The 16,276-nt window shown below is 42.2% G+C and overlaps 1 protein-coding gene across 1 annotated transcript; it reads left to right on the top strand.

Annotated features, from left to right (window-relative positions):
• Window positions 1-1,416: 1,416 nt before the first annotated feature.
• Window positions 1,417-14,443, top strand: LOC126558265 (ceramide synthase 6). Its single transcript, XM_050214252.1, has 5 exons — window positions 1,417-1,673; window positions 6,608-6,728; window positions 13,395-13,838; window positions 13,938-14,198; window positions 14,285-14,443. The coding sequence occupies exons 1-5, from the start codon at window positions 1,489-1,491 to the stop codon at window positions 14,441-14,443; spliced, it is 1,170 nt and encodes a 389-aa protein (XP_050070209.1). The 5' UTR covers window positions 1,417-1,488.
• The last annotated feature ends 1,833 nt before the right edge of the window (window positions 14,444-16,276 follow it).

The raw sequence follows: 16,276 nt of genomic DNA, 5'->3' as shown, positions 1-16,276 counted from the left end.
AAACCATTCCACCAACGAGTATGTTTTGAAGATCGTTGTAAATTTCTTACTCCAAAACGTCAACCATTTACAACGGTCCAAAATCAATGTGACAGTACACGAGTCACAGGAAATAACTCAACGGTCGAATATTTCCCCTTAAGCTATGTTTATACGTTTATTGAAACGAGCGCATTTGAAATGTATACACGCGAATGTTTTTTTTTTCCTAGTTTTTTTGTTCTAATGCAAAACTGTTAAGGCATTTCTCAAATTCTAATTGTTAGGTCGATGTGACGGGTCTACAACGCAGCAGGAATGTTTTTTGTTTAGCGTTCAATCCAAAACACGGTATGTTCCATCGAGGACGGAAGAATGATGAGAACAAGAGCCAGGAACAGGAACAGAGTATTTTCCATGGGGTCAAAAACTGTTTGATAAATTTTATTATTATTCTTCTTCTTCTTGGCGTATCGATCTCCTAGGTTGAAATATTTCTTTTGAAATATTTTGATAGTTTTGCATCAATTCCGTCAGTTTGAAATTTCCTGTGTCCAGGGACTTATAAACCGTGGCTTTATAAGTAGCTTGTGTATGCGCCAGGTTAACAAAAAACAATTTCAAAGCGAGCTATTTCAATAACTCTCACGTAAATATGAAGACCGTGGGCCACGGGTGATTTCAAACTGTTGAAAGCGATGCGAAACAGTCAAGAAATCTCAAAATTGCAATTCTCCTCAGCTTTTTCTCCATTGCCTCGTTTTGGTAGCTATATATGCGCCAGATTTTCAAAAAGTGATGTCAAATTGTACAAACACCCATTCAGGTTCTGAATTTCTCAATTTAAAATATCCTGTGGCCCACGCCCTTAAAAATCTAATCGTGTGTCTCTTGATTTGCAATAAAAAAGTTGCTTGCCCCTGGCTACGTGTTGACAGCTCACCAACCGTACCTGTGCCGATATGCTACTTGGGAACGTCTTTAACTTGGAACGTGTAATAGCCGCTTAATAAACATTGTTTTTTCGTCGGTCGAAGTAGGTGGAACGCGTGACACTTGCGCTTATTGATTTTGCCTTCTGCAGAATTAATATTTAGAGAGTTTTTGCATCGTGTCCACGGGGTTTCAACTGGTGTTTCTGTTCCCAAGTCGGTTCACATTTTTGCATAGCAGCCGTGGCTCGTGGTGTTAATTGGTGCTAGGCGATGCGTTCGTACTAGGGCAGAGTAGAAGGTCGTCACGACGTGAATCTCTGTGCATGATGAAATGATGAGCTGTAAATAGTGTTGCGGTGTGCGAGCTTATCATCTGGTGCGGTTTGCTCTAGTCGTAACTAGTGCAACATTCGCTTAACTAAAAAAAAAGGATTCCGGGTTTTTGTTAACGCGTAGTGAAAATAAAAAGCAGCGGAAAGAGTGCTTGTGTGTGTGTGTATCTGCGTGTCTGTGCAAGTGATCTGCATAAAGTTTGTCCCGTTCCTTTCAACCGGCTACATCGCCAACAGGCAGCATGGAGATAGCGCAGGCCGTTTCGAACGCGTTCTGGTCGACGAAAGTGTGGCTGCCGCCGAACATCACCTGGGAAGACATCCGGCCGGGTGTGCGATCGGACGTGAACCATGCCGACTACCGGCACCTAATTTATCCGATTCCGATAGCCGCGGTGATAATCGTGCTACGTTGGGTTGTGGAACGGTACGTAAAAGAAGCACGAAGGAGGGGTATAGGAACAACGAACCAAGAAAGACGGTGGTGGCTGAGTATGCTGGTGATCGCGCGCCGCGTACACACATAACCTCAATCGCGCACGAATGCCGTTTCTCGATGTTGCGGTTCAGTGTGTGTGTGTGCGATTATATGCGGCTTTCGGTCTGCCTCTCGCATATTAGCGCGAAATTCGGATCGATGTTTGCACGCGGCAATGGTTGGCGATGAGTGGATGAACGTATCCATATCATCCCTGTCTGCTACGATGACTGCCGCTACGCGGTTACGCCCTTATAATTTCTGGAAACGGGAGAAATCATTGAAGGTGGCAAAAAATCTGCTCGCCCGTTATTGCTCTGATGTTCTGCGTTTGACCATCATAACGCACCTCGCTCGCTACGGAGATACCGTGGTGCGTTGTTGGAAGAAAGTTTTCGATGATTTGCCGTAAAATCGACGCTACTTTAATAATTTGGAATCACGGGATGGGATCCCGGTTTATATCCTTTTTATAGAAACTTCAAACTCCAAAAGAATGTAGCGTGGCTTTATGGCCAAACCTTTCACAAACTTCCTTACTGTATACAATTAAAAAAAGGTTCACGAGACCAAAATGGGTGCCGTTTGAATTTTGTTTTCTTGTCATTTACTACGACGAAACCGTTGTGCTTTCTCCGGTCTTCATTAGCCTTTATTCGTGCTCTCGTGTATTGAGACTTTCTCTCTCTTTCTCTCTCTAGCTCCATCTCACGCCAGCTGTCAAGTGCATAGTTTATGTTTATGCTGCAACCGGCCGTTGACAATGCACACAGAACATGCTTGCATCGTACCGGTATATTGAACTTTGGGAAACCTGCCACCGAAGGGTGCATGTGTCTATGTGTGCGGGGATCGATCACACTCAAGTCTTCCTGTGTCGAAGATCAATTGGATGACCTAATTGGTGATGATCGTAGAATCGAAATCATATTAATATTGATCTCGAAAACCTTTCGGACAAGGGTATTGTCTACATGGGACTATAGATTGGGGCTTAGTATAAATGTTTGATTATTGTTTTATTGTATTAGGTAAATTTACCCGACATGACCTAACGTTACGCTAACAACAAGCAGAACGCTGGCCTTAAGGCAAAAACAATCAACTCAATCTGACCATGCGTACATTACGTATGACAAATTCCTATTCACGATGAGCAAGCGATCCACAAAGCTCGGTTCGGATAGCCTTCGCAACTCTCATCACCCATCCCATCCCATCACCGTCATTCCTGCTCGCGATAAAATTCGTTGACTTCGACCTCCAACGGTTCATTATCAGCATTCGCTTCTTGCAGCCGATCTCACCCCGGAGTTTTGCTTTTGCTGCTACCCCGTTCCACCCACTAGACATCCGAGGCGAGACATCGGTTTTCTGGGGGCGCATATGTACAACCACGAATCACCCCACCATTTTCGTACATTATTGCACCGGTTCCATGCCTGGATCGTTTGCCGTCTATCGGAGGCGCGAGAACTTAGAATGTAGCTGATAATGGGTAATCTAATCAAGCAAAAGCTAGCCCAAACGTTGCAAAATGCTTCCCAACAAGTATATACAGTCAGAGTAGGGAGGATGCAGGACGGGGATGAGGTTATTGATGATGGTTGTATTATTACGCAATGTGGAACGAGGATCTGCGTGTCATCGTCATCGATTATAAAATGAATTTGCCGGTGAAGGGTGCAAGCGTTGGTGATCGAGCATTAATCGTACGATTAACCAACGTGCTATCGCACTCTCTGAAGGCTACGCGAAAGTATTTAAACTTTACATGAGCGCTATTATTCACGTACCAATATTAGAATTGCATAGTTTGTTTGTTTGTTTTTTTTTTTTTTTAGAAGACGATGGTTTTGCTTCAGTGAGTCATGCATGCATCGTCATGGCTCTGTTCAGATTTCTATAGGTCACCTAGAGTTAGTAGTAAAACATGCTTCGTCATACCTACTCCAATTCCAATTCGTCAGAATCGAATAGTGATGTCATATAGGGGCTTGCGAGCCCCTACGAGCGTATACGAGTGATAAACTGTTTCAGAATATTTGCCATATTTTATAATGTCATTACAAATATCAATTGCAAAAAGCGAAGCATTTCCATTGTTAGAAAATTATCGTTAGTTCGATCGTACCAATATTATTTACCTTAATTGAGAGGACGCTTTCTAACGGTTAAGAAGAAATAAGTAATAAAAGCAAACGGCTTCAAACCACAACGCATTGCATTTTTCAACAATTGTTCCATTACCTTCCGAGCATGTTTTGTAGACAAACTTTGTCCAAGCTGTTTGCTGTCTGTATGTGTACTTAAGCTAAAACCGAAACATTCTCTTGTTGCGTTGTACTCTATCTGCTTTGAATGTTATCTTCTGCGTGGATTACTTCACTCTTGTTTTGTGTGCGGGATCTCGCTTTGGACCAGCGGTAGATAATTGTTGGATCTTCGTTTCAGTGCGAATGCTTATTATTGCATCAATTGCTACACCGGCACCCAACTTTTGGGCGCCCTCGATTACACTATCTGTTCCGTTTGTATGACTGTGACATTCATCTTTATCAGCAATGCGATAAAAATATCCTCCCAAAACGACGAACGAGAACAATTCATTTGGCAGCGTATCGCTTCAATGTGTACTGCACGTATCTCCATGAGTCATGAGATTTGTAATAATTTACCATTTTGTGTGTAATTTATACCAGCTTTTCAAATGCATTTTGGGGGGTGTGTGTGTGAGAGCGATTTAAGAGTTTTGTATGTTCAAAAAAAGGAAGCATTAAGCGAACACACCACACACGTGTCTTATCGCGTTTGTCCATCTCCCCCACACATGCAATCGTAAATTTGTATTATCTTTGGCGCTGATACGTAAATGTGACGGTTCCACTCCACTCTTTGATAAATCCCTCATACTTTCGATCGAACCCTAGCCCCGGACAAAAGGTTGATAAAAAATGTGGAGCGGTCGCGAGAACCGTTACCGACCGGCCTTACTAAATATTACTAAGTACAACTGGAAAAAAAATGCAGGCCAAACACGTCAACCTGGTGACTCGTCATGTCTGCGAGAGTGTTTGACGCACTTCTCCCGGCAAGGCTCGACCTCCACTGGTACAGGTGTGCTCAGTCTCCAAAAGCTCTACTTGGACATTGCACGCACATCATACGATAGGAATGTTATAGTTGTGACGGATTGTTAATGTCGTTGTTTAAGCCCAAAATCTCGACACATAGCTCCCGCTCACCATTGACGATGATCGACATCAAGCCAAACGGTATAAGGCGATTTTTTGTTTTGCACTCCAATGAAAAGTTCCATGCCGGTTGAGGTTGCCAGCCTGATAAGTTATCGGCAGTAATAAAGCCATTTGGGTGGGTTTTTTTGTTCTAAATATTCTCTCCGATTGTGTGCGTATGTGTGTGTTGCGCTGAATCATTTCATATCAGTGGAAGAAGAAACTTTTATGAGAGTATGCTTCATGACTGAAGTGTAAATGTCTAGCATTATCGGTATGAAGAACTGGTCGCTGTTTCGTTTCTCACTCTGCTGTATCAATATCAATCAAATGCTCTTAACCTTCGGTACACTCTACCCACCGCTGGCTCTTCCCCATTTTGGGGATGGAATTCGATTACTATCAACTATTTAATTGGGGGCATTTTGAGCAATATACGTGCACATTGTGTCGTACTGGTTGCTTCAGACAAGGACCTGAGTTGACAATCGGCGTGATCTTTGGACCAAGCACAGAATAAAGCATTCGGTAGTAGTGTGGTTAAGAGCGTCTCGGGTAGCGATGAGAACACCGGAGCTGAATCCGAAGTAATCTCTAATATTAACTCCGGATTTGCGCTGCGTAATCAGCTGAAAGCTACTTCGGATTGCTGCAGAGTTTGCTGGGGATTCTATTTAGGATTTTAAACGGAAATCGAAACCGCTGTCGATTCTGGAGTAATCCCTGTGGCTCCTCCGCATTCTCCCAAACAAAAAAAAAAAGTATTTGCACTGTAACACAACTTTCGGTTACTAATAAATCCGTTTCGTTTATTTTAATTCATTATTGATATGTACACCAGCTTTCAAGTTTCAGTTTCCTCGTACTGTTTTTATTACATTACTTTTGCCAAAGATCTCAACATGTTCGTTTTCGATGTCAACTCGATAGCGAACTTACTTACACTCACAGCCACATTCTCAACAACTTGCGCGAGGATGTCAACTCATGTCGTTTCCATCTCACCAACGTCAAATTGGAATCCGTTTGTTTTGATTTGTGTTTACAGTCTAGGCGAAACGATTTGAATCGGATCAGTTAAATTTGCAAATTAAAATAGTTCTCAAAAATCATCTTCCCAAATGTATTGCATCTGCTTCAAACCTGTTACATATAAATTGTTTACAAATCAAAACAAACGGACTCAAATTTGACGTTAGTGAGATTGAAACGACATGAGTTGACATCCACGCGCAAGGTGTTGAGAATGTGGCTGTGAGTGCAAGTAAGTACGCTATCGAGTTGACATCGAAAACGAACATGTTGAGATCTATGGCAAAAGCGTTGAGTTCCAGCGAAAAGCGCTTTAAAAGTTGGCTACCAATCTTTAACATTTTTGGGCTAGTAAACGAACTGTAGATCTTGCACTAAATGGTACGGGGAAACCGGAGTTACTCTGTAGTATAGACTTCGAAATGTCTCGGAGTCGGATTAATCCGACTGCGGGAAAAATGAAGATTAACCCATCATTACTCAAGGGTGGGATGAATTGTTGGTACTGTATTTTAGACTGTCTTATGGCATGAAATTTAAAAAGGGTAAATTTTAAATAAAACAGACGTACTTAGGGGTTTAACTCTTACTCATTGTTTCTCAATTTTTTTTCAGATATTGGATTGCACCGATCGGTAAGGCGATTGGGATTAAGAGCACCGGACCAAAACCACCGAGACCAAATAAAGTCCTGGAAGCGGCATACAATGTCAACAGCCGGCTTAGTCACAAAACGGTAAGATTGGAGGAATTTGATCGCTCGATTTCTGTTCGAAAAAACGTTTGTTATGTATAGAAAATCGCTTGATAGCTTTTCAATCAAACTGCAAAATGAATATTTATTTTATCGAATGTTTTCTCCGCGTTACAACGTATTTTCGGCTAATGCAAAGACCCACCGTTCATACATAAGGCATGACCCGCAAGCATAACAAAGCACACTTACCGACGCGTGTCGGTAAGGTCAAGCAGAAGCCAAACGTGGTCTCAGTTCTAAAACGAAAACAACACGACGGTGGCCGTTGATTCCGGCGCGTTTTAATCATGCTCGTTGCTCGTGCTCTGTTGAGCGCACCGTACTGGCAAAGGCACTGTTTTACTCGAATCGAATGAATCAATTTCTGTAGCAATCGTACCACCGGAAGTGATAAGCTTCGCACGTTTCGTTTGCGTCCCGCTTTCCGCTCATTTCCGCCCTGTTTTCCGAAATCGAACGTTTGTAAACAGTGTTTACTCTGCGAAAGGGCGAGAGATTAAAGATTGGGAGCAAGAAATTGCTGTCCGGATGTCCGGGGTGTCCTACACATTAACGGTGAGAGGGAGAGAGGGAGAGGAACCGGGTGGAATTACTTTTTTTATTCGACACTTATGGCCTCCCACGTGGTGTAGTTTAAGCTGATTGATAAAGCCGGTCAGTTGGTGGTACACTGACTGCAATGGACAGAACTTCGGTCGGATGCCGAGGTTTATAACGATGTTTGACACACAGGATCGATTAGATAGAGTAAAACAAACAAACAAAAAACTATGGTCACAAACTAACAGTAATTACACTCTGTCACGAACATCATATGGCACAGAAACGTGGCGCAAAATACCCATTTTCTTGATGAATGCGATACAAAAATGCATATATTTAGTATAACACCATCGTATATGTGTACTACCTTACGGCTCACTGTAGTACACACAGATGCAAGAGTGTACCTTGGTTCTGATTTGATTTTTTGCTTTCGTTTTTTATGGTCCTTTAGACGCTGAGGCGCTTTAATGCGAAGGGAGAGTCCGGTTAGCTGGGTAGATCGATAAATAGTTCACTTAATCACGCAAAAAGCCTGTCCGAGTCGGTGGGGTCGGTCTCACACAACACCGTGTGGTGCCAGCCAGTCCAACTTTAGTCGCTTATCGTTGGATCGAAACGACGCATTTCCTAATGGCGCGAGAATGTATAGAGTACCAGCAAAATGGGTTTAATGTCAGCTTTTGAGCCATACCAAAAATTGCGAAACAAAAGTGTGTTTTTCTCTCTCTCTTCGTTTTCCGGTTCGTTTTGCATTTCATTTGCTATGGAAAGGTTTCACTATTCCATTATCCGCGCTCTTTCCTTTTTGTACGCTAATGCACCAAAGCACATATTGCGTTTGGCCAAAAAATTTGCGCCAGAGAGAAATGCTTCGTAGTTTTCCATGCGTTTTTAAAGGTAGCAAACAGCAAGAAAGATATGCGTTGTTAACAAGAAGAAACACACGTAGCAGAATATCGCAAGAAGGCACTTCCTTTGGGAAGCCTTCCAAAAGCCATGGGTGGTTTAGGCTGTGCCAAAAATCGAACTTCAACATTGAGATTACTGTAACGAACTTAAACCACAGGGCAACGACACACGGTCGCTGTATGCATTGTACAGGGTGTTCAATATATTCGAATACACTTTAAAAACGAGCTTAAACAATGTAAACATAAGATGTTATTATTTGAGTAATTTTTTCTTGAACCCCTGATTATTTACTATCTTGAGATGTTTCTCAAACGTGTCGCACGCGGCACGCATCTGTTCCATCGGCATTTCGTCCCAGATCTTAGAAATAACGTTCTTGAATTGGTCGACTGTGTTCACTTTATACTTGCTTTGCATGGCCAATGGCTTACATAGTAATTAAGGGGATTGGTGGCCATGAGTTCTTATCTAGAAACCCCGTCAAATTTTCCTGACAGCACGCTTGGACGATATTGTGGGAGCGCCGGAGCGCCGTCTTGTTGGAAAATATAAGGTTCCGTCCCGTAGAGATCCTGAAGTACCGGAGCCACAACCTTCTCGAGAACCGGTACGCGGTGTTAATTTTGACGTTTCGTTCTCAATAAAAATCGGTGGGAGCTTCCCAAGCCTGGATGCGCCATTTTGATCATTGTGTGGCTGTTCCAAAACGAAGAGTTTTTCATCGGAAAACACAAACTCCTGACCTGCGTGCCGCGAAAGTATAAATTTGCATCCGTCCAGTCTCTTCTTCTTTGCAGCCTCCGATACTCCATGTACTTTACGTTTCTTCTACGGCTTGTACGCCCTAGGTCCTTCGTCGTGATAGTGTGAGTCGTCTCGATTGACACATTCAGCTCAACTGCAGTTTTCTGGATCGAGCGGGTCATTCTTCGACGGATCCGCTCCCTCATCTTGTACGGTCCTTGGTCGAGCCCTTCTCCCAGTACCGACGGATGGTAGTATAAATAAAATTCCGCTTCACCCCGTTCACGATCTCTAGTGAAGTTGTTGAAAATTTGGCATTTTTGGTGCTTTCTCTAATTATTCTTCAGGAAGTCCAGGCCCCATATTCCCTTGGAAGCTTTTTAATTATTGCCTGTAGTTTTCAGTTTGCTGATAATTGTAACTTCGGATCATAAAACACTTTTGATATCATTAATGGAGCCCTGCTAATAAATGGCGATGTACTCATGTGTGTCATATAGATGAGATGAGCTCATCATCGAAAAAAATGCACAAAAAACCCAGACATGTTGCGACCAAATCACTCGGTCGGTCTGAAGACCTAACGGTTACTCACGGTTCAAAGAAAAATGTTTAGAACCTTTTTATTTTACCTCTACATTTGTTGAAGAACAGGTAAGAGAGTATAGTAATGATAAAACTAAATTCTATGGGATGTATTTTACGATTCATATACAGGATATGACATTATAATGGTACCGTACAACGCAGTCGTTAAGCTGAACATAAGAGCTGTTAAACGATGTTCACATTTCGTAAAAAAAGAAGCCTAAATTTATGTTCATTTTAGCGTGAGTCCAATATATTTAGTGTAAGTACTGCCATATGCTGCTCGTTATCATGCGGGACATCCAATTGTTGTTAAAGTGCTAGAAATAAATCTTGAAACAAATCCCAATATTTGATTACACCTTTTTTGCGAAACAATATTATCAATGCATGATGTCACTTGATGCATTTTTATGCACATTTATACGTTCGAAGCATCTACAGTAAATAATGAATAATTGATCGAAGTCACTAGTCAAATTTGGATACTTTATAACGTAAAAAATGTATACGTAACGTAATTATTACGTTAAATGAATAAAATGAAGGTTGAGTTTAGATCCAATTTTGGTACAAACTAAATCGAAGAGCGTCTAGCTGATTGTCTGAATATTGACCACTCATACGAGTCTTACCAATTGTGCACAGTGGCTCGTACGCATAAAAATTTGGAATATGAACGCAGAATATGGTGACCAATGAATACAATGGCCAACACAAATGCTGCACTTGCTTGCAAGCGTGTCTGCCGCTCTGAAAAGCACCCGGAGTACGGTGCGGTACGGTTGTCTCCAAATCAAACAAAAATTTATACAACCAGAACCTTTCAGCGTGTGGTTTCCGCCGTGTAACGCCTGTTTGTCCAGCGTAAGGTCCGTTGCTCGAATGTCCACCAACTTCTTCCGTTCGTTACCTTACTGGGAGCGGCTTATTAGCCGTCGTCACAGCACAATTTTGCTGACGGGAAGACGTGGAATTTACGTCGATGGAATATTTAATCTAGTCTCTCCTTCTTCTCGCTTGGTGCGGAGCAAAAACTACAATCACGAGGCGAATGTGCCATAGATGATAGCGGTTGAGTGGTTCATAATATTAGTACCGGCAATGCAGAGGAGTTGTGGCGTACGCGGGGACAAAAGTGAGGCTCGTGGGAGCACACTATAGTCGGTGTCTGTGCGACGTAGTCCGTGCTGGATAGCTTTGTCTCACTTTTTTTTTTGCGTGCTCGCTACTTCCAACCACTTCCATCCGGCAGCTACGCTTTCCATCTGTACGATAATAAAATTGACGGACGCTCTTACAACTTCGTCATCAGCTCGCGAACGCACCACTTTGCACTTGAGAGGAATATCTCCGGTGAACTACGCGAAAATTGCAACGCGCATGGTGGAGGTCGCCGAGGTATGATCGTGTGCGATCTATAGCGAGACGAAACATGGTAATGTTTTTGTTGTTGCTGTAAGCCAGTGTGTGCACCAGGCTCTATGATCTGGAGATTATGTAAGCTAACGTAACCATCATGATGGTGTATATAGAACCATGTTGTGCCACATGGAGGAAGTACCACAAATTAGCCGCTCAACTAAAAGAATGATGGGACTAGTGTAGCTGATTTATTATTCCTACACACTAGAGCCGGACCACCATAATTTGGGTTATAAAACATTCTGTTCGCGAGATTCTTTTACTATCCTATCGTTGTAATATTCTCTACATTTTGTTCAAACTTATCATATAAAGCTGTCCCTTCTTTTTGGCATAACGACCTTCTTCTAACTGAAATCATACCGGCCAACTAATGGCAACTTCTTAGAGCTGCTGATATCACTTTACTTGGATAGTCAATCCTGACTACCGAGGGAATGGTCCGGAAGGGATTTGAACTACGGTCCTGCCCGTTTTAAGACCGACGCCGTTGTCGCCTCACCTACGGTCCCAACCATATGAAGCTTGCACTTTCCCAATATGCTTAGCTGAAGTTGTAACGAGTGCTACGAAGGTTAAATAAGAGCAGTACATATTTAATGAACAGCATGTGTTTATTCTTCTCGATGAAAGGCTAGATAGGCAACGCTCTAAGAATAGTCAGCGTGCAATCGTCCAATAGCAGAGTACTAATGAATTTATCATACCGTTCAGTCAGTTCGCTACTTTCACTTGATTTCTCTACGCTTTAGGGAAGACACATTTATCGGCAGGGTGCGTTAGGGTCTCCCTTACGTCCGTGTCATCAATAAATGCTGGTAATGGCGGTCAAATTTGTCGCTCGCTAGTATCCAAATGAACCGGGACTGGTTTTATTTCCGAAACAACATTTGTCCGCTTATTTTTTTACTATTTTTTATTTTCTTATTTACATATTTTTTGTAAGAAAGATTGTACTCCCTTCTCTTTGATTCATTAGCGTTTGTGGATGAATGCTTTCACTTCCATGGTCGTTGCATTAAACAACAACAGAAACATTGTCGCCACACCGCGCGAGTACACACCAACTGGAAACAGTTCAAATCAATTAAAAGTTTATTATCCATTCGCACGATGAAAGTGACTGTGTGGGTCAAAAATAAAAAATAAAACGACGAATACTTTGCTACTTACTACCGATACACAAGCTGCTGCTTGCGACGGTTTACACACTTAATGCGCTTTCTTGCCTCAGTTTCCTATTTCCGAAATGGAATGAGTTTCTTCACAAGTGCCGCCTCGAATACGAAAGTATTAATTATTCGAAAGGCCAAAAATACACACACATGCATCAATAGCGTTTCATAACTCGATGGGGCCATAGTATAACCAACACCCCAGAAAACCAAACAAATCGAAACAAAACGCTGCACTGACTGAAGCACTGTTCTATCAACAGACTCTTCCTACTGACCTCTACGCATACTCTTCGCGCTTCGCGTTCTAATGGAGGTGTGTATGTGTGCTGGATCGAGGGCGCACGGACGTGATCTTCGGCCAAGAAACTGCTAACTGGCTGATGGTGCGAGATGGGCTGGTTGCGCTCTAGATTTCTGGAGCATGACGAAATGTTTGTTTGGTTGGAATGTTACCGAATAAAATGAAACAATCATTGCAGTGGCGCCTGCGGTCAGCGGAGGAGCGGAGCGGTGGGCAGGATATGATGTGATGATTTAGGTCTTTATTTGCGAAGCAATTCCCAAACGGTCTTTTGCGTGAAAGCTTGCAATTTCTGAGCTGGATGAGAAACGTTCTTAAAAGGTTGTTTTATTGCTGGAAATATAACGTGCCAGGATGAGTGCTACCTTGTCGAGAAACACAAAAAATCCTGGTCACGGCACCAAATAAACCTTTCCGCCAGACTGATGGAGCGCTGGATGTCGTGTGATGAGGGTTTGTAATGCTATACATTCTTCAAAATACCTAACGTCCTGGGAAACCCACATGGGGGAATGATAAAAGTGGCGCGCTAGTTCATTGGCCAAGTTTGGCACCAAAAAATTCATTTTTTTCTTCTGTACATGTACATTCTGACCGTTTTGTTTTAGTCACCACATCATGTAGTGTTGTTTAATTCGTTTCACTTTAACTTTCACCGTATAAGGTTTCGCCATGTGTGAGCGATCAATGCTTCTCCTATTGATTGTTATTCCAGCAACGGAGGGCCATTACCTATCAGTAAAAGGCAAATCTGGCATAAAACTTCAAGTGTTGAGCACATTGTTTGGTGTATCTTTTGACTCCCGAATGAGCAGAGTCCTATCAATTTTCTTACCAATAGGATTAAATCGCTGCTTTTGGTGCTACTGACGAAGAATAAGCTTTGGAATAAGTCAATAACCTTCAAGCAATTAAAATTTTCCTATATTTTTTCCCCCATTTCCGGTGCAGACGATGCGGCTAGTAAAGCAGGTCGATATGACGGAACGACACATCGAGTACTGGTGGAGACGGCGCCGTGCACAGGACAAACCAACGACGCTGGTCAAATTTTGCGAAACGTCCTGGCGATGCATCTACTACACGTACAGCTTCATCTTCGGCTGCATCGTAATGTACGACAAACCATGGCTGTGGGAAATCAAGCACTGCTGGTACGGTTACCCACATCAATCGGTCACAAATGACATCTGGTGGTACTACATGATCTCGATGGCTTTCTACTGGTCGCTGACCGCCTCCCAGTTCTATGACGTGAAGCGAAAAGACTTCTGGCAGATGTTTGCCCACCACATGATCACGATTCTGCTGATGGCGCTTAGCTGGGTGTGCAATCTGCATCGGGTTGGTTCGCTCGTACTGTTGGTGCACGACTGTGCAGACATTTTCCTGGAGGTAAATACCGACTTCTCCGGCATTGCATGCTGCATGGACAGGAAAGTGTGATTAATTTGGAAATTTATGTTCTTTTCCATCCCTCCTCTTCCCCGCCAGTCCGCTAAGCTAACGAAGTACGCACAGTATCAGAAAGTGTGCGACACGATCTTTGCCATCTTTACCGTCGTGTGGATCGTGACGAGATTGATTCTCTACCCACGCATCATTTACAGTTCGTCTGTGGAGGCACCACAAATTCTGCCAATGTTCCCGGCGTACTACATCTTCAACACGCTGCTAATACTGCTGCTCGTGCTGCACATATGCTGGACCTATTTAATTGTGCAGATTGCGATCAAGGCAATCAGATCAGGACAGGTAAAAAAGTGGTTGTAATTTGTGTGTGTGTGTTTTTTTTTTCAAATCAAGTTCACTAAAGTTACGCATTGTTTCTCCTTCTTCAGATGGAAGGCGATGTGCGGTCCAGTTCCAGCGAGGAAATCTCCGACAGTTCGGAAACTTCACGCCCACTGCTAACGAACGGTGGAACGCCCAAAAAGCAGCTAAACAAGAACGGCACGACGACGGGCAGTGTTGGTGCTTCCCCCAAAAAGAAACAATAGATATGTTATCGATAGTTTTTTCCCTCCCTTCAGGCCCAGGTGATTAGACCACTCATCACGTAGAACCGCATCACGGCGTACAAGCGTGTGTACGTGTGTATCACGTGTAACGTACCATAATATAGGCTGCAATGCGAAAAGAAAAATTGTTTTTTGGTGGACAAAGGTTAAACATAATTTTATGCACTATCCGCGTTGTATCTACTAAACTTGAACGTTCTTGGTTGGTCACTATAAAGTCCATTTTGTTGTTATCGTCGGCCTGCCATGCTTTAAAGGGTTTTGCTTAACACTGTCCTTTGATCCCACAGCTCCGTAACGTATCGTTTGGGGGTACACGATCTAGTCGTGATTTGAACCGGGACATCCTCGGACACTGTTGCTATAATACAACGTAAATTCCTTGTAAAATTGATGCCCTTTGAAGAAGAAAAATGTAGGACGAAAGTATGAAAAATAATTTAAACGCAGCGATTGTTATTTGTGGTGCAAAAAGCAGTGCTATTTTTTCAGTTCATGGCGCAGAACAGTGAAACCCTTATAGGAAACAGTTTTGAACACAAACAAAAAGCTCTGTGGGCAGGGTACAAAAACCCCAGTTTATTTTTTTATAAGATTTTTTTTTTTGTTTGTTTGTTTTTTCCTGCTGTAGAATATGTTTAAACTATGAAAAAATATAGAGCTATAACAATTGATTAAGATCCTTCCCTGCGACCAGAAAAACGTTGGTTCGTGAAGGAATACGGTTCAATGGCTGAAATCATGTTTGTACGAACAAATAGATTTAAGGGAAAGCATTAACCAGAAATCAAATGAAATCAAGCAGCGCAAGAAGAGTGGAGAAAAATCCAGAAGATAGAAAATAAGTATTTATTAGCTAAGCAACACAATAACGATGAGCAAAATCGGATGGAAATATGTAGGTTTAAAAACAAAATATGTGCAGGAAATTAAATTGTGTATGAAGAAGTAAAAGAAACAAACAGGTGGAGCGTTACACAGTCGGTAATAATAATTTGGGGTGAATTATTATAGTTTAAAACGAAGTTAAGGAAGCGCAAAATTGAAGAGGAGTTTTGCTGCAAAGAGAAGTTGCACCAAATGTTTGTGTTGAAGCAAACTTTCTCCGATTGGGAGAGGATTAAATAATAAATAGTTTAAATGACGATGACGACGAAAAAAAAACCAGAAAACAAACATTTCCGATTCCGAGCTTTTGGTTTTCCTTACCGTGGTGGGCACGTGGTCGCAAAAAAAATGTCTTTTTTGTGGTACATTTTGAATGTTGCTAATAGCATGGCGATACATTCCGTAAAACGCCTCCTTACTTGCACATTAGTTGGTGAAAGAAAGTAATATTGTCTTTGCAAAACACATAAGAAATAACGATTAAGCTTTTGGGAGCATTTTGCCAAAATACTCGACAAATTATGGAATACTGCTGATTGTTAAGAACATCATGCATGCATGAACAGAAATCAGGCATGCATGCACAGAAGAACAATTTTTTACCAGTGATGACACTCATCCACGTTTAACGCTTTTGTGTGAATAGAAATTGGCCAGATTGTTATTTTTTTGTCGTTTTACCAAAGCTTATTTTTATAGCGTAGGTGGGCCAATCAGAAATGTTGTCTTTTTACGGATGTTTATCGAGAAAGCAGCAAGAAACTGGTCATGTAGTGTACGTTCTCCTTTTCCTTTCCGCCGGTTGATGAGTGACCGGTATCATGCGATTGTATGTGTCGAGAAGAAGCGCATTCAATGCTTCAAACATATATCCTGAATAAGACTGCATAGCAGAGTGCTTTGGGGGGAGATGAAAGGAGAGCG

The sequence above is a fragment of the Anopheles maculipalpis genome, chromosome 2RL, assembly GCF_943734695.1.
Source record: "Anopheles maculipalpis chromosome 2RL, idAnoMacuDA_375_x, whole genome shotgun sequence".
In the NCBI taxonomy this organism is placed as follows: domain Eukaryota; kingdom Metazoa; phylum Arthropoda; class Insecta; order Diptera; family Culicidae; genus Anopheles; species Anopheles maculipalpis.
The sequence above is the reverse complement of the archived record's forward strand: the minus strand, read 5'-3'. Positions and strand labels throughout refer to the sequence as shown.